At 42.7% G+C, this 23,899-nt stretch overlaps 1 protein-coding gene and 1 pseudogene across 5 annotated transcripts in view; both read left to right on the forward strand.

The window, feature by feature from the left end:
• Map7 (microtubule associated protein 7) overlaps window positions 1–23,899 on the forward strand; it is a 132,902-nt gene that overhangs the window by 50,807 nt on the left and 58,196 nt on the right. The window contains exon 1 of one of the 5 annotated variants that reach the window (XM_029482844.1): window positions 7,287–7,760. The exons of the other annotated variants lie outside the window; for them this stretch is intronic. Coding sequence (XP_029338704.1) covers window positions 7,739–7,760 — 22 coding nt within the window. The 5' untranslated portion in view covers window positions 7,287–7,738. Of the gene's footprint in view, window positions 1–7,286; window positions 7,761–23,899 lie in introns of those variants that run through there. 5 annotated transcript variants of the gene reach the window in all.
• Window positions 11,038–11,444, forward strand: LOC110302894 (annotated as a pseudogene).

Raw genomic sequence — 23,899 nt, forward strand, 5'->3', positions numbered from 1 at the left:
TCCTGGAACTCACTCTGTAGACCAGGCTGGCCTCGAACTCAGAAATCCGCCTGCCTCTGCCTCCCAAGTGCTGGGATTAAAGGCATGCGCCACCACCGCCCGGCTTTGTACATGAGAAACTTGAATTCCTTTTCTGTCTTTTGTTTTGGAGAAGTTGTTCTAGATGTTCTAATTGTTTTAGAACAAGATTAATTTGAGAGTTTTGCATTCAATTGTTTCTATTTTCATTAGCTTTCTTGTATATCTGAAAAAGCCCGGACATTGTATTCATTCTTTTAAGATCAGTGATAAACAGGGCTTGAGTAGCCCTGCCTTAAGCCTCGTTCATATAATGTTGGGCCTCAGGGAAAGTTGAGGAATTACAAGAATGAGACAGAGTTCCTGTGCACTTTTCTCTTAGATTCCGCCAATGTTAACTTTTTAAAAATTATTATAAAAAATGTTTTGATTTTAAAAAGTCATACCCCAAATTAACTAGACCCAAAGACTTAAACTTTAAAAAAAATTTTTATATAATTTTATGTATGTTGATGTTTTGCATGCATATGTGTCTGCTTGAGGGGATCAAATCTCTCAGAACTAGAGATGTGAGCTGCTCTGTGGGTTCTGGGCATTGAACTAATCTCTCTGGAAGAGGAGCCATCCATCTCTTCAACCGCACAATTTTAACTGTAAGATTTAATTGTCCTAAAAAAAAAAGATTTTATCTTTTGGGTGTATTATATCTCAAATGCAAAAAAGTAGCTCAGTGCAGCACTGCTGTCTATGCCATTTGCCCAGTGGGGCACATCCAGGATGCTGCAGGGGACTGCCCCAGAGTAACCCCGTGTAGTTACTCACCTCTTGGGAACATTTAGGCTAGTTTTTCTGTGGTAGCATCTCTGTTTTGGGTTTGGCTAATAGATGATTAAGTCTAGGTTATATGTTTTGGTCAGTAATGCCACAGAGGTGCTGGTTTTGCCTGTGTTATGTCAGGAGGCAGGATTTGTCCCAGCCCTGGTGACATAACCCTTTTCTAGTTAGGGCATATCACCTAGGTTTTGTTTTATTTTTGTTTTATAATTCTTATTGTAGGAAGCTATTTTGAAACTTGGTAAGTGTGCTCACCCTCCTCGTATGCTTGCTTACCTGTGAGGTTTAGCTTCAATCGTTCCAAAGCAGTTACAGTTCTGTTAGATGCCAAGTAGATTTGCTAACCCACCCACCATTCCCTCTGCATTTCCCAGTTGGCTTTCTGCCGTAAGGCCTGCTTCCTTTCTCTTTATTTTTACCAGTGTGCACTGAAGACTTATTTTCTCCTCTTAGTTCTTTTTGCTAATTATGCGATTGTCTACCAGGGTTCTCTTATTTGGTCAGTGAGCCCCTTTCAAATATTTATAGCTCAATAGGCAACCATCTCTACAACATGTAATTTGTAAGGTTATAGATATAAAGTGCGTCCTATAGAAATGAGATGCTCTATACAGCTCAGTATCATGCAGCCACTAGGAAAGGAAGTCTTATTACACAGAAGATATCCAGATAGTAGATTTCAACATGCTGTTACATAAAGATCCCGGCTTTGTTTCATGCACATGAATGCATATTCTGTAAGAGCATGCACTAAAATGCTTGTGGTGTCTGGTCTGAAACCGAGACTGGGAGCTTTGTGCTCACTTATATTTTCTATTTTTGATACTACATTTATTACTGGATTTTTTTTTTTTGAAGATAATAGGCCATTGCAATTTGGAGTAAAGCTTTTCCACACTGAGGCTCTTAGGGAAGATTAATGAATGTGTTTCTGGATTTGTAAAAGAGGGAAGCCCTTTGCTGCTTTTCGAGGTAGGAGTCCTGCAGCGACTGCAGTGCCACCATAGCTTGGGCCCTGGAAGCATCTGGAAGGCTTAACACAGCTGATTGAAGAGATGGTCAGCAAGAAAGTATCATGGAACGAACCATGAAGCACAGGATGGAGCAACTTCTGTACAGAAAGGGAAATCTGGTGTTTGAAGAAATCACTGCATAGCCCGTTTGAAAGTAGGTCACAGTCCTCATTTCTGTTTCTGGGCTAACATGGGTCCAGCTGTCAGGCTCTGCCAACTAATCCTCCGAATCAGCAGAATCCCCTCTGAAATACATCGCAATTAACCTGGAAGATCTGACCCCAAAGTGGAAAGCTCCAATATATCATTACGTCTTAAAACCCAGTAGACGCGTGTGAAGGAATGGAAGTCTTCCATTGAAGGAGGCAGTTGACTCCCCACAGTTACAACTTAATGCTCACTCACTCAGTTGCTGTGCCTGGTTGTTCAGTAAGCTCTTTGGCTTCCAGCATACAAAGTTTGAAATTTTTCTTTTGTTTTTGAAATTATCATTACATTATCTTCCACCTCCTTTCCTCTCACCAGACCCTCCCACATACCATTCTTTGCTTCAAAATTCATGGCTGTTTTTTCATTAATTGTTGTTACATGAGTGTGATGTGTGTGTACCCAAATATAAGTTACTGCAGTGTAATTTTCCCTAGAACCATTGTGAGGCTCTTAGAAAGTTGCCTTAGAAAGTTGGTTATAGGTGACAGTAAGGAGAAGACTGAGGCATGATCAATCATGGACTTGGTAGAAAAACATCCTAAACTGCCCTGAAGGAAATTGGATTTTATAATTTGAAGTCTACATATAGGAGTCCAGAATAACGAGTGTGTAGAGTTCAAAAAACAAAACAACAACAAAACAAAACCAGAAAACCCCAAGCAGGTCACAGCTCCTTTTCTAAAGAAAGCAATCATGGAGTTAGCCCTGGTGGCTCACACCTACAAACACAGCTCTCGGGAGTTCAAGGCCAGCCTTGGCTATGTAGCAAGCTGGAAGCTAGGCTGCTCTACAGGAAGAGGAGGAGGAGCAGGGAAGAAGCGTTTGCACAGAGCACAGCACACCTTTAAATGAATCCACAGATTTCTTCTAAAGAACACAGCACATGGCATCACTGTCCGAAGCACTATACATTTGGGACTAGCCAAGCAGCAGCATCCTTTCCCAGTTTGTAAATTGTGTCCTCTGGGAACCTCCTAAAGGAAAAGAGAAGACAACTACTGAGACAGAGTCCCCACACAGCCATGGCTGCTGTGAGCGCGGCAGGAGGCCTTCCAGAGCCACTCTGACTTCTTGAACACAAAGAATGGAGAATTAGGAATCAAAGGGGTCCAAAGAAAGTGCTGTGTGTGCGCAGGGGTGCTTAAGATTAGGTCTAATCCTTGAGATGAGAAGCAATCTGGGTGTGGTCAAGAAAGAACAAACTATTTTGCAGGAACTGTCAGCTGCCGGGCTAGCTGGGGTCTCTTAGTTGTCAGTGGTGCAGGTGTATAAGTTTTCTACATTCCTTTATGAAATGAACCTCTGTTCTTTTCCTTTTCTATAACTACAGGTAAACTATACATGGAATCTCTTAATATTTGCCTCCAAATAGTAATAACCAAGCTCCTATGGTTGGTTAAACATTCACATTCTACTAAACACCAAAGTCTAATCTGCACCATTGTGATAATTGTAACAAACAGTTAATTTTTCTTCTGTGAAATATTTTAAATTCTTATAAAAAAATGTGAAGTGCAGCACCATTTTCAGATTGCTGGTTAGAAGGGGAACCTTAATTGAGAAAGTGCCTCCATCATGGCCTGTATGCAAGTCTGATGTGGGAGGGCCCAGCCCACAGTGGGTGATTCTTGCCTGGTTTGTATAGAAAAGCAAGCTGAGAAAGCAGTGTTGTCTGCCGCTTCTGCTTCAGCGCCTGCCTCTAGGGTGCTTGCTGCCCTGCTTGGTTTCTGTCTTAGCTTCCTTCAGGGGGTGACTGTGACTGGGATGTGTAAGCAAAGTAAACCCTCTCTTTCCCAAGTTGCTTTTGGTCATGGCCTTTATCACAGCAATGGAAAGCAAAGTAGGACAAAATTTAAGGGATTGACCAGTTCACATGACCTCAGTCACTGTAGTCTTTTCCTTTACGTGTCCCTTAAGTGTCCCTGTCCCTGAGCCCTGCCCATTTCTGTTCTCTAGAATAGGAACAGATGCAGGGTCCCACAAGGCTCTGGTGTGAGACTCTGTTACAAACAAGCAAGGGACAGGGAAATGGGAGATGTTTGTCAGAAGGAACAGACTCAGTTCCAAGTTCTGGGACCTTCCGTCCAGTGGGATCACGATAGAGAAAGGATATTGGACTGGAAACTCGCTAGGAGATACTCTCTTTCTCACCACACATAAAAGTGCTAGGCCCTCGATGGAGATGATAATTAACTTAATTGTGGTAATCGTTTTCCAGTGTGTGCATAAGCATGCTATTATGTTATACACCTGAAACGTACAAATTTACCCCTCAATTACCTGTCAGGAAAGCCAGGAGTGGGGAGAACAAACGAATGCTGGCTGATGTCTCCTGAGCACATAGAATGCCTACCGCATAAAACCCAGTCTAGTCAGAGTCAAAGGTTCAGATGGCAAAGCAAGGACAAGGGGGCAAGGTGCTCCATCAGCAGGGGAAGACTGAGTGCTGTGCCCACAGTTCACCGTGACTTCTCTCAGCTCTCTAGGATAGTTAGAATGCAGGCTAGGCATGGAGAAGAGCTCTCACTGGTCATGACCTTGACCAGGTGGTTACAGCTGAGGCTGACCGGGGAGAACAGGTAGGCAGTGGGCAGGACATGGTGAGCACGTGGAAAGGAAGGCCATAGAAGGGAAGCACATAAGCTCTTTGGATTTTCTTCCCAGGGTCTGCTCTGTAATCGACTTCCTCGTCTAACTGCTGCTGCTGAAATGTTTCCATGTTTTATATTTGTTAGGGATTATCAGGTGGTGTTTACTGACAAACCTACCTTTATTTCCTCATAGCTTATTGGGATTTGTGTGCATTTAATCTCTACTTAAGTGATTTACATTCTTTTAAATAGTAAGCTGCCAATATCATTCATCAGTATAGTTTTGCAATAAATTCAAAATGGAACCAAAAATGGAGTGATAAGCCAGGGCTTTGGGCTTGAGAAGATAACAAGGAAGATAGCAGCAGCCAGGACTTCTCCTCTTTCTGAGACAGATTCTGTGCCCCACAGCTTAGGAAGAGTCAGCACCCATCCATCGCCTGTGTGCTAGGCATGGACATCTTCTGAGCCACTCGGTGTATAGAAAACCCTTTGTTGTCCTTCTTCTTGTTGGCTGCCAGCTGTCCTGCTGCATGAATGCATCACCGTTCAGTTAAAACACTGTTGTTCTCGGGAAAGAGTGGAGCGCTGTGCCCACACAATGTCCTCCCTGTCCTTCCCTTTCTTCTCTCCTTGTGGTACCAGTCATGTCTCAGCAGGCCATTCTGGCCTAAGTGCTTCCTGGGTGCTCTGCCTCTCTTCACTTCAAGAGTACATGCTGTCCCAGAGCGTGGAGTAAGAGTTACAGAAAGACGGACTGTTAGAGGAACTTTCCAGTCCTCGCTGAGAAGAACCCCAGTGCTCCCACACTCAAAATCTTCAGTCCTTTTCTTAGTAACTGTTCCCGTATACTCCACACACATCTTTCCCTATACTCTAAACCATTTCTACATTTCCTATAATACCCAATGCAATATGGATAGCTGTTAGGCTGCACTGTTTAAGCAGCAATGATCAGTACAGATACAATTTTTCCACGGGATGTTTGACCAGAAATTGATCAGATCTGTGGACTTAAGACTAGCTTCATTGGGTGTCTCCCTCTGCTGCCCAGGAACTCCATCTGCAGAATTGGCATAATAAAGTAATTGTTGTGATGTCAGATCAGCCCACTTGTGTAAAGTTCTCAGAATAACATTTGACATCAAATAGATCATCATAAAGTTTGAACTGCTATCTATAACAGGATTTTTCCAGGCTAAAGATCAGTGGCACCAGGGTTGTAAAATCCTGCTTCAGACAACTTGTCTATGTCATGCACACTGTTTGCATAGTGTCAGGAGCTGGGACGGAGGCGGCCCAGCTGTGGGGGTGCTGAGTTCTGAGGGTGTGGGGTCCCTGGCTGAAGCTCACCCCCCTTAGCTCCTTCCATGGGCTTCATAAAGGCTTCAGTGGGTGCTTGAGCCTCAGCTATCTTGGAAGCTATGGTGTCCAGCCTCTCACTGGGGCCACTCAAGGTCACTCACAATGGTTTCATCTCTTCTAAAAACCTGAGTCTTCTAGTTGAAGGTGGGCTTGTAGTTAACTTAAATTCATTAGGTTAATTGGCTTTAACCAAAGATTTCTGGACCTCGCGCCATATCTGTAAGTAAGACTTTTAATTGTGACTCTACACAAAAGCCCTTTAAAGCACAGAATCGTGGTTCAAATCTATAATCCCAGCACTGAATCAACATAAGTAGGAATTTCATGAGTTTAAGGTGAACCTCGGCTACATAGCAAGCTCAATCCCAGTCCAGCCTTGACTACATAGTGAGCTGCTGTCTCAAAAAAAACAAAAAATAAACCAGACTTAATACATGGTTCAGTGGTTGAGAGTCCATACGGCTCTTGCAGAGGACAACTGGAGTTGAGTTTCCAGAACCCGCACTGAGCAGCTTACAACCACCTGTACACAGGTAGGCTGACTCTTCTGTGTCTGTAGGCATCTGCCTGCGGGCAGTATGTTCTCTCTCTCTCTCTCTCTCTCTCTCTCTCNCACACACACACACACACACACACACACACACAAATAAAAATAACCGAGTAAAACTGAGAATGAGAGAAGTGGCCCTCCCCAGGAGAGAGCACGCCAACTTGTCCAGTGCCAGTGGTCAGCCCTGAAAAAAATACAAACAAGTAACATTAAATGGGCGCTGCCCGTTTACATGTGGAGTACCAATTAATAAAACAGAGACCATGAATTTAAAGGGGAACAGGGAGAAGAATATAGAAGTGTGGAAGTCTTTGGAGGGACAAAAGGGATATGTTGTAATTACAATACCATCTTAAAAGGAAAGGGGAGAACCCCCTCTTAAAGACAAAGCATCAAGGTGGCGAGACACCACGCCCCAAGTTCCGCGTGACTCCTCACTAGCACTGAGCCCAAAGTTCCACGTGACTCCCAACTAACAAAGTGGCAGCTTCCAGAGAAGAAATAATTTCTCGAGTTTCAATGTTTGTACCGCGTGGCCCTGGCCCTCCCCCCCCCCCTTGCTTTAGCAGGTTTCTTAGAACCTGCTAAAGCAAGTCAAAGCCTTTACTTCCTGCTGGGTCTCAGTGACTCGTCCTCAGCAGCTGAGAGGAGAAAGAGCAGAGGGGTCTCTGCATGACCGAGTCTGAATGCATGCCTATGGTTGCTTCTGGTTCAGGAACGGTTAGATCCTTGCAGGATCTAAATGTGTTGGGATCCCCAAACCAAAAGGCAAAAGAGCCTGGAGAAAAAGAAGGACAGTAGATGCAGCAGGGCATTTTCATCTCCTAGTGTGTGCTTCATTCACAGCCAGTGAGTCCCTGAGACTGGGGTGTCTTCACGGGCATTTTTTAACCAGGAGAGGCCTCCCACGCTCCTGTGAGCTTCACTGACTCTTTTGAACAGAAGTTTTACTTGGTTCAGTGATCAGGACTGCCGTTTCAAACCAGGCTGTGGGGTTGGAGAGAGGTCTTGTCACCCTTTCACTCTCTCCCGAGTGTACCTCGAGCTGGAAAAAGAATCTTAGCCTGACCGTTTGGTGTTTGCCCGGCTGTGGGACACAGAGCGAGAAGAGGGAGACATGCAGATATGTTGCAGCACATTCGAGAAGGGGTTTTAGCATGGAAGATGCCGGAATGGAATGTAAGTTACCAGCGCAAGCCTGTCGTGAAAACTTTAATAAGAATCTGTAAGAATGTAGTGCTCGCTAGGCCAGTGTGACAAAGTAACACTTCCAGCGGGTGGAAGCCCGTAAGAAAGCTCTTACTAGATCTGTGTGCTGAAAAGAGAAAGAAAGCCCTTTTAGTGCTGGTATGGTTAGAAAGCAGAGCAGGATTTAAAGTTACCTTTGCTGGGTGGAAGTGTAGTAGTCACATCCACACCACTGCTGCTTGCTGTGACAAGCACAAACAAGACTCAACAGTGTCTCCTAAAGTCTGCAGGCCCACGGAGGACCACATGCAGTTAAACGTTAGCTGTAGGAAAGTTTGCTACATAATTGTTGATTTCTTACTGCTCCTAATATTCCCTCTGGACCAGATGGTGGAGGTGGAGATGGGCATTTCTCTGCAGAGTAGTACATTTGCAGGATTAAGAAGGCATTTGTCCTACCTCCTTGTCCTTCCCTCCCTTCCTTCCTTCCTTCCTTCCATCCATCCATCCATCTGTCAATTTCAGAAACACAACCTGCATTTCTCTCTCATCTTTTCCTACTGGAATGCTTTCCTTGTCTTGACCTGTGAACACTTAATTTCATACAAAAATCTACATGTTTTTCTACAGAGAAAACTTCCTGCATGAGCTCATGCTGCTACTTTTGAAGAGTTATTGCTGTCACCGTATTTTCTTCTCTAGTAGTTCCTCTAGTAGACATTCTTCAAGTTTTGAGATAAGGAAGGAGTTGTTTGCTTTTAAGTACATTTAATTTATATTTTACTATAAAACACTTGCTATGAGAAAGACATGAATTTTATGTATTATCAACTACTAGGAGATGACTCATAGTCTAAATAATTGTTATTTATATTTTATGGTTAAAAAGTACAGAATTGGGACAGCATATTTGAAGTGACTTTGAGCTTTGATTTTGTGTTTGCCTTTTAACTCTGACTTTACTAATTTTGAGATGAGTTATTTACTAATTATCGATCAAAATGAGAGAAAAATGTGTATTGTCAGTGTACAGTGTTGTACAATGGGGGCTTCTCAGATTTTAGGCTTCAACATACATCAAAGAAAAGCAAAATTCCTCCTATATGATTTGCTCGCTTAACTAATTTCCAGATTCTTTCTGCCCTTGAGCATATTTCATGTAGACCGCTCTCTACACACAAGTGTTATTTACGGGGGGCGGGGGGGGGTCCAGAGTAGAACACTTGTCTACTGTGTTCACCGTCCTGAGTTTGACCTTTATAGCTCTGCTAAACAAAACAGTGTAAAGCAGATTCACATGGGATTTTCATGTCTTAGGATAAAACATAATGATGAATGCGCAGCTGGTTTTGTATTTCGATATGATACGATAAGTTTGCCAACATCATGTGAACTACACATTACTTGGCATGGAAGTGGGATAAGTCAACAGTTAAATTTCAAATTTAAAAAGGTTGGGGCTAAGCCAGAGAAGTCTTAATATCCTAGATTAATTTTTAAATGATACTGAATTTTGGTCCTATTGTTTTGTTTCCATCTCTTGGGTTTTGGATATTACAAAGACCTCGCAGAAACAGAAAACATGAAAGCTTTGTTTCCATTGACTCCAGCTTCAGTTTGAAGCTCTAAGCTTAGAGGAGAGATGAGCAGGCGTAGCTATCTATGTATGTCCTCCGCCCACACGGCAGCCCAGCAGCTCAGCCATGGAGTACACACAGGTGGGAGACGCCTGCTTCCGTTGGACCAGCCCTGGACAGGGATGGTTAGGGATGAGTGAGGCAAGAAGCGAACAGCCCCTCTGCCCCTGCTGCCCTGTGAGCCACCTTAGCCCATACTACTTTCCCAGCACCTTGGTACTCACTTAAGTCTTCAGCGAGTAGTCACCGAGTCCGGAGTCTCTAGCATAGAGTCTGAAAGGCTTTCAGTAAGTTAGTGGTCTGTTCTCAGCCTCCATCGGACGGGGTTGAAGGGATCACACTTCCTTTCTGGAACTTTCCTCAGCTAGATGATTTTAGATTAGGTGTTTTGCTGTTTATTTGCTTGTTTTTGAAAAAGCAGCCATCAGTAAAATTTGTCAAAGCATCATCATTCCCTGACTTGTATCTTCCAAGACTTCAAAGTATTCTAGGTTAAATGTAATTCAACTAGCTTCTTCTAAACAAAAAAAAAAATATATATATATATATAAACTAAAAGGAAGGAATAGCTGGGAGGGGTGAATGAGGTCAGAAATTAAAATTTTTTTCCTAGGAAGTGTGTGTTGCTCCAGAACCCCCTCACCCCCTCCCCGCAACTGTCCCAACCACAGCTGCTGGAGCTGAACCTACAACTCTGCGTGTGTTCTAGAAATGAGATTGCAGAAAAGGAAAGGGACAGAGACTTAAATCAGCAGGGAGAATAACAAGGCAGTGGCACATGTTGTCACATAAACTAAAGGTGTGTGACATGTTTTGTGCCAAGACTTAATTAACAGTTATCTTCTAAGGTACAAATCATACACTCAATTAAGCCCACTAAAATATTCTAATGGCGTTTTACTGAGTTGGTATTTAGTAGTTATTCTCTCAAATGATATTGTCCCGCCGAGTCTCAGGCCCTAGTGTGATAAGAACTTGACCCTGTACTTTGTGTCGCACATCAGAGCATCGTGAAACATGAAGGTTTTACTGAGCTGTAACTGACAGGTCTATCAGCCCTTCAGATTCTCAGCATTCATGAATAACTAGCACATGACTACTCAGTATGAGTGAGTTGTGCTTTTTTTAATCAAAAGACAGTTTGCTTAGTGAAATCTAAAATGTTTCATCATGTATTAGAGCAGTGCATGTGTATAAATAAATTCCATAATACAAATAATTAGGTTTGTTGATTTATATCGTACTTCAAAAGATCCACAGGGATTCATAAAATCAGGATTCTTAATGAGAAATTGCTTTTCTTCAGTCCTATTCAGTTTTAAAGGGTGATTCCACAAACCATTTCTGCACTGTAACCTGTTAGGTTATGCAAGAATGTTTTTAATGTCTTCAAAAACATAATAAAAAGGCCGGGCGTGGTGGCGCACGCCTTTAATCCCAGCACTTGGGAGGCAGAGGCAGGCGGATTTCTGAGTTCGAGACCAGCCTGGTCTACAGAGTGAGTTCCAGGACAGCCAGGGCTACACAGAGAAACCCTGTCTCGAAAAACCAAAAAAAAAAAAAAAAGAAAAAACATAATAAAATAAAATGACCAGCTTCTTCCTCGGTGCTGCCTACGAGGTGGCTGCCATCTATTTTGCGGCATCATGGCTGCCCTTCGGCCTCTGGTAAAGCCCAAGATCGTCAAAAAGAGGACCAAGAAGTTCATCAGACACCAGTCAGACCAATATGTGAAAATTAAGCGAAACTGGCGGGAAGGTTCAAGGGCCAGATCCTGATGCCCAACATCGGTTACGGGAGCAACAAGAAAACCAAGCACACGCTGCCCAGTGGCTTCTGCAAGTTCCTGGTCCACAATGCCAAGGAGCTGGAGGTGCTGCTGATGTGCGACAAATCTTACTGTGCTGAGATTGCTCACAACGTGTCCTCTAAGAACCGAAAAGCCATTGTAGAAAGAGCAGCACAGCTGGCCATCAGAGTCACCAATCCCAACGCCAGGCTACGAAGCGAAGAAGATGAATAGATGGCTTGTGTGCATGTTTTATGTTTAAATAAAATTACAAAACCTGAAAAATAAAATAAAATAACCAAAGAGCAAGTAATATGACAAATAGCCAAGAAGGTGAAAGTTAATATTTAATCTTTCTGCTTACTTGATTTGATCTAACATTAACAATGCAAGGGTTTCATGATTTTCTGTAACAGCCCTTATAAGGTTAAAGATTAACATTTTTATGTAACATCTTAAGATGTTTTAAGGCTAGGGTCTAGCACATGTTTCTCATGTAGGAAGCCCTGGCTTTGATTCCTGAAACCAATAAGAAGGCTTCTTGCTTTGAGTCGTTTGGTTTTGTAGTAGTTTTCTGATAATCAAAATTCCCAACTTAAGCTCGAAACAAGATGCTCAGGAGATCAGGGTCATCCATAGGAATATTCAATGCCAGCCTAGGTTACGTAAAACCTTGTTACCCAAACCCAGGGAAAAGTGTGAGGTCAGTCAGAGTCATTAGAAAAAGCCAAGCAAATACTGCATCCAGAGACTGTAGCTACATTTCAATGAAATGACGTCACTGAGAACTAAAAAGTGTTTATGTACTTGCAGTTTTCTATGTGTGGGAGTTCTTCCTTACCAAGTCTGGAGCTAGGAGTTGTGAGAATTCTTCATAGATCCATAAAGAGATATATTAAGTATGTTTAGAGGTATACAATGGTTATTAATGGCTGGACAGTGGTGGCTCACGCCTTTAGTCCCAGCACTTGGGAGGCAGAGCCAGGCAGATCTCTGAGTTTGATGCCACTGATCTACAAAGTGAGTTCCAGGACAGCCAGGGCTACACAGAGAAACCCTGTCTTGGGTTGGGGTGGGGGTCAAATGAGTGTTAATAACCAGATGGGGCCCATGTCCTTGAGCAGTTCTCAGACATGTGAACATAGTATTTTGAACTTTTCATATGTATGGATATTGCTTTTCTGTCTACAATTTACAACACCTGAGCTGATCCAAGTCCTCTAGGAGAGATCCGAAGCCACACCTAGGGTGTGAAATCAAATATTGTGTTTTAGGATTGTGTTCCTCATTATGTTAAGTGTGCTTCCGGTTTATAGCAGTTAATCCTTTTAAATGTAAATCCCCAAACAGATCTGGGGTGTGGCGGCTGTCATGATATCTACTCCGCAATTTCATAGCCAATAGCAATAGATGATCTAAATTTTCCCATGAGAGTGGGTGAGGCCAGGTTCTACATGTTACAACCAAGCAAGTTGTAAACTTGCTTCTTCTGGAGAGTAAGGGCAGCACAGAAGATCCTTCTAGTCTATAGGAATTTGGATAGTCTTTCCAAATGACCGACAGTGGGGGAGTGAGGCAGATGCTGTGCCTGCAGTCCCAGTGCGAGGCTGTACAGAGCAGCAGGGAGATCATGAGTATGAGGCCAGGTGTGCTTTTAGCAAGATCCTGTCCCAAAACCAGAACAAGACTGCCCACAGCCACAAGGGTAGTTTTGCCTTTTATAGTCTGAGTGAGTTTTAGGTATGAAATGAAGGAACTGAGTCTATTAAGATGCAAAGGCGAATTTATTTTTCAGTTGTCTTTTTATTTTTATTTTTTATTTTTTTTTTAAAGATTTATTTAATGTAAGTACACTGTAGCTGTCTTCAGACACTCCAGAAGAGGGCACCAGATCTCCTTACGGATGGTTGTGAGCCACCATGTGGTTGCTGGGATTTGAACTCTGGACCTTCGGAAGAGCAGTCGGGTGCTCTTACCCACTAAGCCATCTCACCAGCCCTCAGTTGTCTTTTTAAAACAACACTACTTATCAGATTTATTTTAGGTTATGAAAATATACAAGCCAGGCATGGTGGTGTACACCTTTAATCCCAGCACTCGGGAGGCAGAGGCAGGCGGATTTCTGAGTTCGAGGCCAGCCTGGTCTACAGAGTGAGTTCCAGGACAGCCAGGACTACACAGAGAAACCCTGTCTTGAAAAACCAAAAAAGAAAAAAAAAAGTTAGTAATACATAACCCTTTATATAAGAAACATTGCCCACAATCCTGTCATCACAATGCAGAGCCTTCATGTATTCACTTCAGTATCCATGTGCATAACTGTCATCGAGTCACCAGCCACAATACTGCCTCTTGAGTGCTTTAATGTTGCTGGTTGTATTTGAATCCATGGAGGGATATTTCCCCATTGGCTATTGTTACTTTTGGGTGTTTGTTTGTTTGTTCTAACAGACCATCAGTGTCAGTAATGCAGTGTGTTAGCTCTCTGCACCGTGTTGAGCTGCAGTAGGTCCCTGCTGATGGATTCACTCTTCCTTCCCCGCTTTGCCCTGGTGCCCAGCAGCAGCCTTCCCTGCGTCTGTGAATTTGGTGTGTGCATCAAACTGCATCTTGTCCTGTGACTCAAACACTTCTCGTAGGAGAATCCCTGCCAAGCTTCCTTCTACAGGATTGTTACTTTGTGCGTGCGTGTGTGTGTGTGTGTGTGTGTGTGTGTGTGTACCATCTTTCCTCTGTCCATTCAGCACTAAATGGATATTTCAGGCGTACCCTTGTGTGTGTGGTGAAAATGTGAGCAAGAGGTGCTCTGAGGTCCTGATTCCCACTTCTCTGAACCATAATTTTGGCTCTAGCATTTGTTGGTTGCTTGGGTTTTGTTGTTGCTAGTTTAGTTTGGTTTGGTTGGTCTTTGTCTTTTTCAATTTTTCCCACCAGTATGAGTAAACAAGGGTTCTAGTTTTTCTCCATCTTTTTCAACATTTGTGATATTTTAATTTAAAAGTCCTGAGTACGAAATGCTATCCCACCATGATTTTAATGCATCTCCACGTTGCTTGGAGGAATTAGTCACTTCATAGATGCTTGACCATTCGTATTTGCAGGGTTATGCATATGAGGATGCAGCCCACTACAGGTCAGAGTATATCTCAAAGAAGTTACATCTTCACTGAACATACATACAATGTCTTTTTTGTCATTAACTCCACATAGGGACCAGGCCTCCAACATTTGAACCCTTAGAATGTCTCCCCACAGACCAGTTATTTTTGCATTTGTTCGTGTGTTTGAGACAAGGGTTCATACTGTAGCCCAGGCTAGACTACAACTCCCAGTACCACTCCTGCCTGAACCACTATGCCTACCTTGCACCAAATTTCTTATCCCTAATTCTTATAAATGGTTCTTTGAATGAATAGTAACTAAGAAAAGATTTTCTAAGTTGTGAATAGATCATGTGAATAAGGTTGAGTTGTCATGTCTATATCAATAGTAGTGATGGGATTAATTGGTCAAAGGTAGAAGATGGCTAAACATTTGTTAATTCAGAATTAGAACTAAGCAGACCATTGGGGACCTGCTGATAGAGTCTCCAGCAGTTTTGGAAGAGCCTCAGGTATCTGTGTGCCTGGTAGACAAAGAACTACCCAGAAACTGCTGCACGAATCCGAACGTAAAATATTGAAAAGTAGCAATTTTGCTCTTTTCCAAAGTTCTAAACTAACAATGAGTAGGACATTTATCTTTGCACATACACAGATAACAAATAAAAGCTCAAAAAAAAAAAAAGACATCAAAAAAAAAAAGAGGGAGTTCCTTGACCTAGAATCCTGCCACTCTGGCAGGTGAGGCAGGAGGATCGAGTTTGAAATCATTATAAGGAGAGCCTCACAAGATGCTGTCTCAAAAAACAAACCAAAATAAAAATTAGTCTGTTCTGTATTTGTTAATGTAAGAACTAGTAATAAACTGACTGAGCACTTGGAAATTATTTCTTCAGTATTCGTTGCTTTTTTTTTATCAGTTCATATTATTTAACAAACTGTCAAAATATTTTATGCACCCAGTACCTCTAAGCCAACATAAAAAAGAGCAAACTTGCCTACTAAAATATATTGGGAATACCCATGTCCAATTATATGTAATAATCATAGTTACACATTGTTCTCTTGCCGTTAGCAGGAAGTCGTCTCTTCATTCCAACACGCGTTCTAATGGTGAGAAAAGCCCTTTGCAGGCTATGGAAAGTAGTTAGGTCTCCTAGGACCCCAGCTCTCAGTAAACACCAGCTACCACTCTCAGAAGGTGTACTCTGGCCTGCAAGCCCGGGCTTCTAAAGCCGGTCAGCTCCAACAAATTACTTGTAGGGCAAAATCCTAAGCAAAGCATTTAAAAATGCAGAAGCAGCTTGGATTTATTATAAATTAATGACATAGGATGTTCATTAATTATTAACATTGTTGAAATATGCTGAATGTTTTACACAGGTTTTACCGCCAATAGCTGTCATCAGAATGGCTTGAAATTACACCCTGGAGAAAAAGAGAGAGGTTTTTACCTCCGGGCATTTTGAGCTGTTTGTTAGCTTTGCCGTACAGGAAAAGACAATGAAGTTTTGTTTTCCCTTTCTGAGTTCATGATAACAAAAGAGAGATTAAAGAGAAAACAAGCATTTCTAGCACGAGCAGCCCACGTTCATTGATGATCCTGGTGGGGCACATTAAGCATCGCACTCTAAGCGGTAGTTTGAGTGCCTCAGCTGCAGGTCAGTGGGGAGGACACAAGCTGGGCTGGTCAGGAGGTGCGTCTCTGGCTCAGAGAAGGGCCACCTAAAAACACAGCTTTCCTCAAGAGGTTGATCTTTTGTTAAAAGGAAACGATCCTATTTCTAGAGCTTTTCCAGGTCTCCTGTTAACCAAAATTATCAGTTTAACATAACCACAATGCCAAAAAGGCCAACCTGGGACTGCATATTTTTATCTCTGGCGCGTCCTAAATGTTGTCATCAGCCACCTTCAAAACACAGGATATTGATTCACAGTATTGGACATCTCCTCGTGTTGAAAAATTAAGCCACTGTTTTGAAACAGTAAGGTGTATATCAATAAAGTCCTTCTTACAGATGACTTAGAAGCTGGCCAAAGGGGCTGCAGTCCCGGCTACTCAGGGGAAATCCCTTGAGCCCAGGGGTTTAAGGCCAGCCTTACAGCTTAGGAAAACCCTATCACAGATGGTGATGATGATTGAAAGGACAACAATATTTAAAATATTCAATTTGTTCAGTATTAGTAAGTGTTTAGTGTTTGATCAGATAGGTAGAGGTTTTTAATTGTATAAATTACATTGTTTTAAGTATATCCTTATTATATCATAAAGGGGAAATTTCCAACTCGTTTAAGAACTTAAAGATCTCCATGAAATAGATACTGGGTTGTAAGCTGTTTCTAGTTAGCATGTGTTACTGAGAAGGGCAAAGGCCAGCACACACTCAGGTCGCTTTGTTGGTCTTCCTCTGCAGAGCTATGCGCTTCCCCTTCCATGTCCACACTGAGGTGGGAAGCTCCGCCCCACCCTCCCCATTAGGAAGGATGAGCATGGCGTCAGAGCCTGTGTCCTGTCGTCATGCTGCCCTGTGAGCACACTACAACCCGTGTCTGCCCTCTGCCATGGCCCACACCTTCCATGTTGCATCTAAGCGTTCTGCGAGTAGATGGATGTGGGAAGGATTCTTGAAGTCCCCCTTCAGTACATGGAGCTTTTTCAAGGATGATAAAACATTTTTTTCTTGGCCACTAACAAAGACTTGCTTTTGTTATGTTCTTTCTTCTTTACCTTGGGTCATGTATCTGTCAAGTGTTGCTACGATACCATGTTGTAGGGTGGAAACCCTTCATAAGATTTCACAATCCTTAAATAATTATAGCCTGTTAAGTACCAAGAGTCACCGTAGAGGCATTTATATAATCATGTTGTCTAAAGGGCCTCATTTCAAGCTGGTTCGTCTGCTGTGATTTTCCTGGGACCACACAGCATTGTTACCTAATTCCCAGAACCAGCTGATTCCTTGAGAGGCTCAAATCGCAGCTTGTTCCTGACTTCCCAGGCTTGCTCACTTTTGGGGAGAAAGCAGCATTTTGATGTCTCCGTATTTTAGCAGCACAAAGCTCTATGAAATCATTGTTTAAGAAAGACTCTGGATAGCCGAGGAAATGGTTCAGTGGGTTACACACTTGCCACCAAGCCTAATGGCCCGAGTTGATCCCTGGGACCCACATAAAGATGGTAAGAGAAGAACCACCCCACTGAATTATCCTCTGAGATCCACATGTGTGCTGGGGAACATGCGCCAGCAGTCATAAATCCTGCGCATATAAACCCACACAATACGGACAAATACAGTTTTTAAATTAAGAAAAAAAGAATTTGTAGGCTGGACATGCCATCCTAGTTCTGGGGAGACTGAGAAAGGTCACAAGGTTAAGCCAGTCTAAGCTACATAAGGAGAAACGCTCTCTAAAACAAATAATAATGATAAATGACTCTAAGGACCAGATGTCAGTTCAGTGGTGGATATAGTAGGCATGATCTGCTGGCTCTGACCCCGAATACTGGAAAAAATAATCTAACAAGAATACAAGAATGATTTTTCAAATCTTAGAGAACCAAGTGCTTAGGCATCTTTTTCTTTTCAGAATAATGTCACTCACTCAGCTTGTCTTTGGGGCTTTCAATTTGGCTTTAAATATTACAGTTTAAGGTCTGCTCATGTTACACAACTATGTCAGCACTCAGGAGATGTGGCAAAAGGATCATAAGTGGTTCAGCTTGGATAGAAGAGCCTGTCCAAAATGCCTGAAAAATAACTATTACAGACCAAGATGCATGTAAGTCTTATGGTGAAAATCTTACATATTGATATTTCTTGACTCTACTTAGCTAAATTTAAAAATTATGAAAAGTCTAGAAAAACTTCCATTTTAAAAAATATTCATGACATTCTGTGTTCTAAAAATATTTACAGGATTCAGTAAAGGACAGTGTGCAGTTTTATAAACTAGAGGCATTTTTGAACATTAAGAAAACATTAAACCAAAGCTGGAATATAAATGGTACAGGACACCCAGTCCTCTCAGCACCGCATCTTCAGGTCCTGGGTTTCTACGTTGTTCACACTCACTATACGGGAAGCCTAGCCACACTCTCAGCTTGCTTTGCTGGAATGAACAGCACCAGTGTGGATTAGATAGTTCCAAGTCTGTATTCTGTTACTATCACAAAACAGCCAACCCACATAGTGTACTCAAATGGGGGCAGTTTCATTTTGACTTAGTTTCGGAGGTTTCAGTCTCCGCTCTGATCAGTTGGCACCATTGCTTTTGGTCTTGTGGAGATACATTGCTACAAAGGAAACTGCTCACCCTAAAGCAGGAAGGGCCATGTGACTGGAAGGGGCAGGATTTAAAGTCCCCTTCCCCAGGATGCACCTCCAATGAACTGTACTTAGTAAGGTGAGGCCCACCCTCTAATGTTCTGTCATCTCCCCATCGTTCTCTGGGCCGGTGAACTAGCCTTTAAACTGTGGCCCTTCAGCTAATCTGAACCATAGGTGACATAGGAAAGGCTCAATAGCTTTAGGAAACACAACGTTAGCCCTGCCTGCCACTTCTGTGTACTACTGACTCCTTGGACAGAGGTAGAGACCTGGAGAGCAGCTAGAAGAGGGGAGTTGTCTCTGAATTCTCTACCTGCCTGCAGGTCCTTCCAGATGGGTTTCTGGTAAAGAAGGGGAGACTAACTGGAAGCTGGTGTCACACCCAGATGCTGTCACAGATGGGCAGCTTTCTTTCCTCTTCATCTTTCCCCAAACCACTTACCATCCACTAAGTTACCCACGTCCCCCTTCTCCCCTACCTTGTGAAGCAAGTGTATAAACCTCTAGTTCTTACTGTTTTAATGAAATTAAGAGAACTTTTCAGATCAGCATTGGTCATTCGATGAGCTTCCTTCCGTCGTGGGACAGAATTGTATTCTTGGCTCTCTTCCCTGACTTAGCACAGTAATGCTTCCTGGATCTTAACTTCTGAAGATTTTTTTTTCTCATATAGTAAAATTGAAAAGCAGCACATATGTACTATATAAAATGTATAACTCCCTCCTTAAAGCAAGTAAAAAAAAATCAGTATTTTAACAAAAGAAAGGGGAAAGGTAATAATCCTTCATTTATAAAGGAACTTGACTCTCTTTTTAAAATCAGGGTGAGTGATTGAAGGCTGTGAATCTGCCCTTTTACTCCCTGTGCCACACAGGACAAACTCCCTCCTGCTCTTGTGCATGATCCCCTCCCTCCCTGGCAGAGGGTACACTGTTTACAGTCAGCACAGGTACCCTGTACTCCAGAAACTCCTCATTACCCGTCTCTGCCGCCAACAGAACTTTGCTCCCATTTCTTCTAGTACTTAGCACATTCTGTTTTCATTTGTCTCCTTTGGGAGACTGTAGCCAGTGCCATCAACACTGTGATGTACCTGGATTGCTGCCAGCTCGCTCACTGCAGATCTTGCTGTGTATGTACATGCCTGGTATACAGCTCTCGCTATCCATGTGTCGTGTACTTCTCTGCATGCTCCCAGGACAGCACAGCTGGCTAGGCAGCACAGGGTGTGAGCTTTGGCCTTCCAGCTCCTAGCCTAGCCAATCGAGCTGAACTACCCAGCGTGACTCACAGGCCATCCATCCTGTTTACTGAGTGAGTGCTGTTGAGCCACCAGCCTGATACTGCCCTTCAGAGTGACTGCTGAGCCGACCACTCCCCACATCTGTCTGTGTGAGCTCTGCCTCCCAAGCTTACAGCTTTACCAAGACTCTTTACAAAGACTGCAGTTGTTCAGGTCTGTGATGTGAAGACTGTGAAAGAGCGGAAGGGCCTGCTTAAGTCTACTCAATTATTAACATAATTGTATCTTAAATCTACAATAGAGACTTGTTTTTCACCCTCCTTCCCTCTCTCCCTCTGCTTCCTCCCTTCTTCCTTCATTCCCTTCCTGCACACCCCTGTTCTTAGTAACAAGAAGAAACGGAGTCTCTCACATTCTAGCCCAAACAGGCTTAGAACTCAATATATAGACCAAGCTGCTGTTGAATTCCCAATGAACCTTCGTGACAACCAAGTGGGTTTTGTGGGCAGGGGGGTATCGGTGTGACTACCAAAAGACCTGTGTGGCTTTTTACGTATTTCATGCATCATGTCTGCATTTTAGGGACTGACCTATCAACGGTACAGTTGAACAGAGTCAGTGTGACTCGTTTTGACTAAACACAAGTCAACAGGGTTCAAGACTGACAAGCATACAGACACAGGCTGGAACAGCTACACTCTTAGCCTGAATGTTGGCTGAAACATTTACTTCCTGTCTACTCTCAACTTGCTGGGATAATCTTTTCTTCTCTCTCCACCTTGAGTCTTGGAATTGAGGGAGGGGCAAGGTGGAAAAGGATAAAAAGAAAGAGAACATCCACTCTTAGTGGGGTTTCCATGATTGTAATGTCGCCGTAGCTTCTATCATCTGATCCACAGAAACCTAGACCTCTCTGGCTCTTGGTTAGATGTAACTTCACTATGTGTCCACCAGTGAACTAGGTGAATACTGTGAGTGATTTAAGCCTTGCAAATGAGGGACGTTGTCAACAGGACAGAGCATCAAAGTTCAAGTCCTGTTTCTCTTAGCAGAAAAAGCAAAGCAGCCAGATGTGCAACCACATAATTATAAACCCAGCCCTTAGGAGGCAGAGGGAGCAAGAATGCTACAGTCTGGCTTTGCTCAATAATGAAGGCCTGTCTCTAAAGAGCTGAAGACAAAGCCCAGACAGTGTGTCTTCTCTCTGGCCCTGGAACCCTGGGCCTGTTATCTTCCAGAAAGTCTCAAAAGGATACCCGCTGATACCCAGCACAGTAGGAGGTACATGCAATCCCAGAATGTGGAGGTAGAAATGGGAGTGTTGGCGGCTCGAGGTTATCCAATAACAGAGTTCCATGCAGGTGTCTGTAGGAGCCTCAGTGAGCCCCAGAATGTATCCAGCTCGGTACCCAAGGCAATGCTCCTGACTGGGGGTTTTGACTCTAGTAGAAAGTGGAAATGCTTAAGTCACAGAATGCACAGTGTAGGCCAGTGGGGTGGAAAAGGGACCAGGAGGCAATTATGCATCAAAACTGAAGATAACCAAATGTTTTTTTCTGTTATTTCTGCCTTAACCAGCAATGTAAATTCCAGGATAGCCTGGGCTACATAGTAAGACTCTGTGGTTAGGCAGTGACTATGAAAGTAAGTGGGTAGGGATTTATGGATCTCAGAAAAGTTGGGAGAAGATGAACATGGTCAAAAGCATTGCATGATTTATAGCCTCAACGAATCAATACAAAACACTGTTACATCCTGAAAGAATCAACACAAAACATTATGATATCCTCAGAGAATCAATACAAAACATTTATTATATCTTCAAAGAATCAATATAAAACATTATTTTAAAATGTCAGGTGGTATTGGGAAGACGGCAGTGTTGTAAAAGTCAAAGAAAAAGTGGTGGTGTTAAGATAGTGTGGAGCCGTTTTATGAGGGAATGGAGCTGAAGTATGGTAAGTGGATGGGTTCTGCGTGCTGTTGCAATAGTCAGTACAAATCATTACACATTTACAAAGACTGTCAATCTGTCCCATCAACAGTGAGCCCTAATGTGAAGTATAGACCTGTGATGTTGGTGATGCCCCAAACGTATCACTTTAGTGTGGGAGTGCAGACTATGGGTAAGGCGTTTCTGCTTAGTCGTTCCGTGAACCTGATGCTGCTGTAAAAACCAGAAAAGATTTAATGTGGATAATGGGGAGATGCTGAGGCTGAGGGTCTGATTCGAGGAAAGAGCAAGGTGGCAGGTGCAGGATAGGCTGGCCTATAATGTCACAACTTAAGTTCAAAGCTTAGTGACATGAAATGGGGTAAAATATGTCTCTCAGTACATAACAGTCACTTGGTGACATTTCTGTGAAATTTGGTAAGAATTTCTAGAGTATTTTACTGACTGACTGCAGAAGAGGAACAATTGTTCACAGTGAGCAACAAGTCTTGCTGATTAAACTCTTTCAGCTGATACTCGGGAGTAAAATGATTTCGCTCGGTTTCTTCCAACCAGTGTTTTAAATTACGTCTACTATTTACTTAGGGTGTTTCCGGAGTTGCACGTTTTTCACTTTGGTTAAACTTTCACGTTTAAGTGTGGGAGCCTTTTTTGCAGTTACAAAGCATGTCTGTAAACATTGGCACTATTTGTGTTAATTCTCCATGAAGTGAGTTACTCTCATGCTGAAGTAAAAACAATCTCTTTCACTTCACTTTAATTAAGCAAAGTCTAATGAAGTTGAACTCTAATTTCTCATTTCCAAGTTATTTAGTTGCTTCTAATTACAGACTGAGCTTAATTGATTAAATCTAATTTTATAACTTTGCCCAGCTGTTGACATTAGCTGGGTAGTAATTACAACCTCTGATTTACCATTTCTCAAGAAAACTGGAAACCATTTGCATTGTTAAGACTTCCTCCCCTTTGTGCAGTCTGTACTGTGCTAAGAAACAGGGTAATGTGTGTAGCCACTAACTAACACTGTAACTGCAAAGGGTTGCTGGAGACTTAAGTCACCATCAAAGGAGGGACAGCTTGCCTTGTAACCTGGTGTATGCTACAATAGGTTGAAAATACGATTTTCTATTTAGAGGATTGTCCTCTAGTGAAGAAAAGTTTTCCTTTTCTTGTTTATTTTAAGATAAAGCCATTTTTCTGGGAGCTGGGAAAAGACAGCTTAGTGGTTAGTGCTTGTCTTGCACTAATCCAGGTTCACTCCCTGGCACCTGTATCAGATGGCTCACCACTGCCAGTTAACATGCTCTAGAGAAGTCTGGACTCCAGGCACCTACACTCACGTGCTCATAGACACAAACATATACACAGAAATTTTAAAAAGTAATCTTTTTTTAAAGTCTTTTTCTGAGCAGTGTGGTAGTGCATGCCTGTGATCCCAGCACTGGGAAGTGCTTGAGAAAAGAAGGCCAGAAGATTACAAGTTCAAGGTCTTCCTTGCCTTCCTAGCTCCAGGCCAGCCTGCGCTACACGAGACCCTGTCTCAACCACACAAGCAAACAACTCCCCCGTAAAAGCTTTTTTGATTGGATTGAAAGTGTGTAAAGTTTAGTCCTATTGGCGTTGTGTGAGGGAACTGTAAAATGAACCAAGGGGGTGCTTTCAGTAAACCAAACAGCTTAGTGGTTGGTTTCTTAATGTTCCCACAAAATACACTGGGCATGCATGTTCTAAGATAAGCTTCCCGTCATGTTCACTAAGGTGGCAATTTCCTGGGCTGTTTTAGAACAAATTATCAAAAACAAGTTTGATAAATGATTTCAGGAGAGGATAAGATTTACAAATTCTGAGGCTGAAAGGCTTGTCTGTTCTTACCCACGCTGTCAGCTGAAACTGGAATCACCTTGTGATTTCGCCCACACAGACCAGGCGATATTCTCTTGTGTTAGGACAGTGGCTCTGTGAATCCCTGCTTTTTGGTTTTGAGTCTTGTCTGATAAAATATTGAGTTTTAACATTGACTAATCCCACAATTAGAAAATTCTACATCTGGCTGCAGGTGATAAATGGGTGTACATGAA

Source organism: Mus caroli, chromosome 10 (genome assembly GCF_900094665.2).
Source record: "Mus caroli chromosome 10, CAROLI_EIJ_v1.1, whole genome shotgun sequence".
Taxonomy (NCBI): Eukaryota; Metazoa; Chordata; class Mammalia; order Rodentia; family Muridae; genus Mus; species Mus caroli.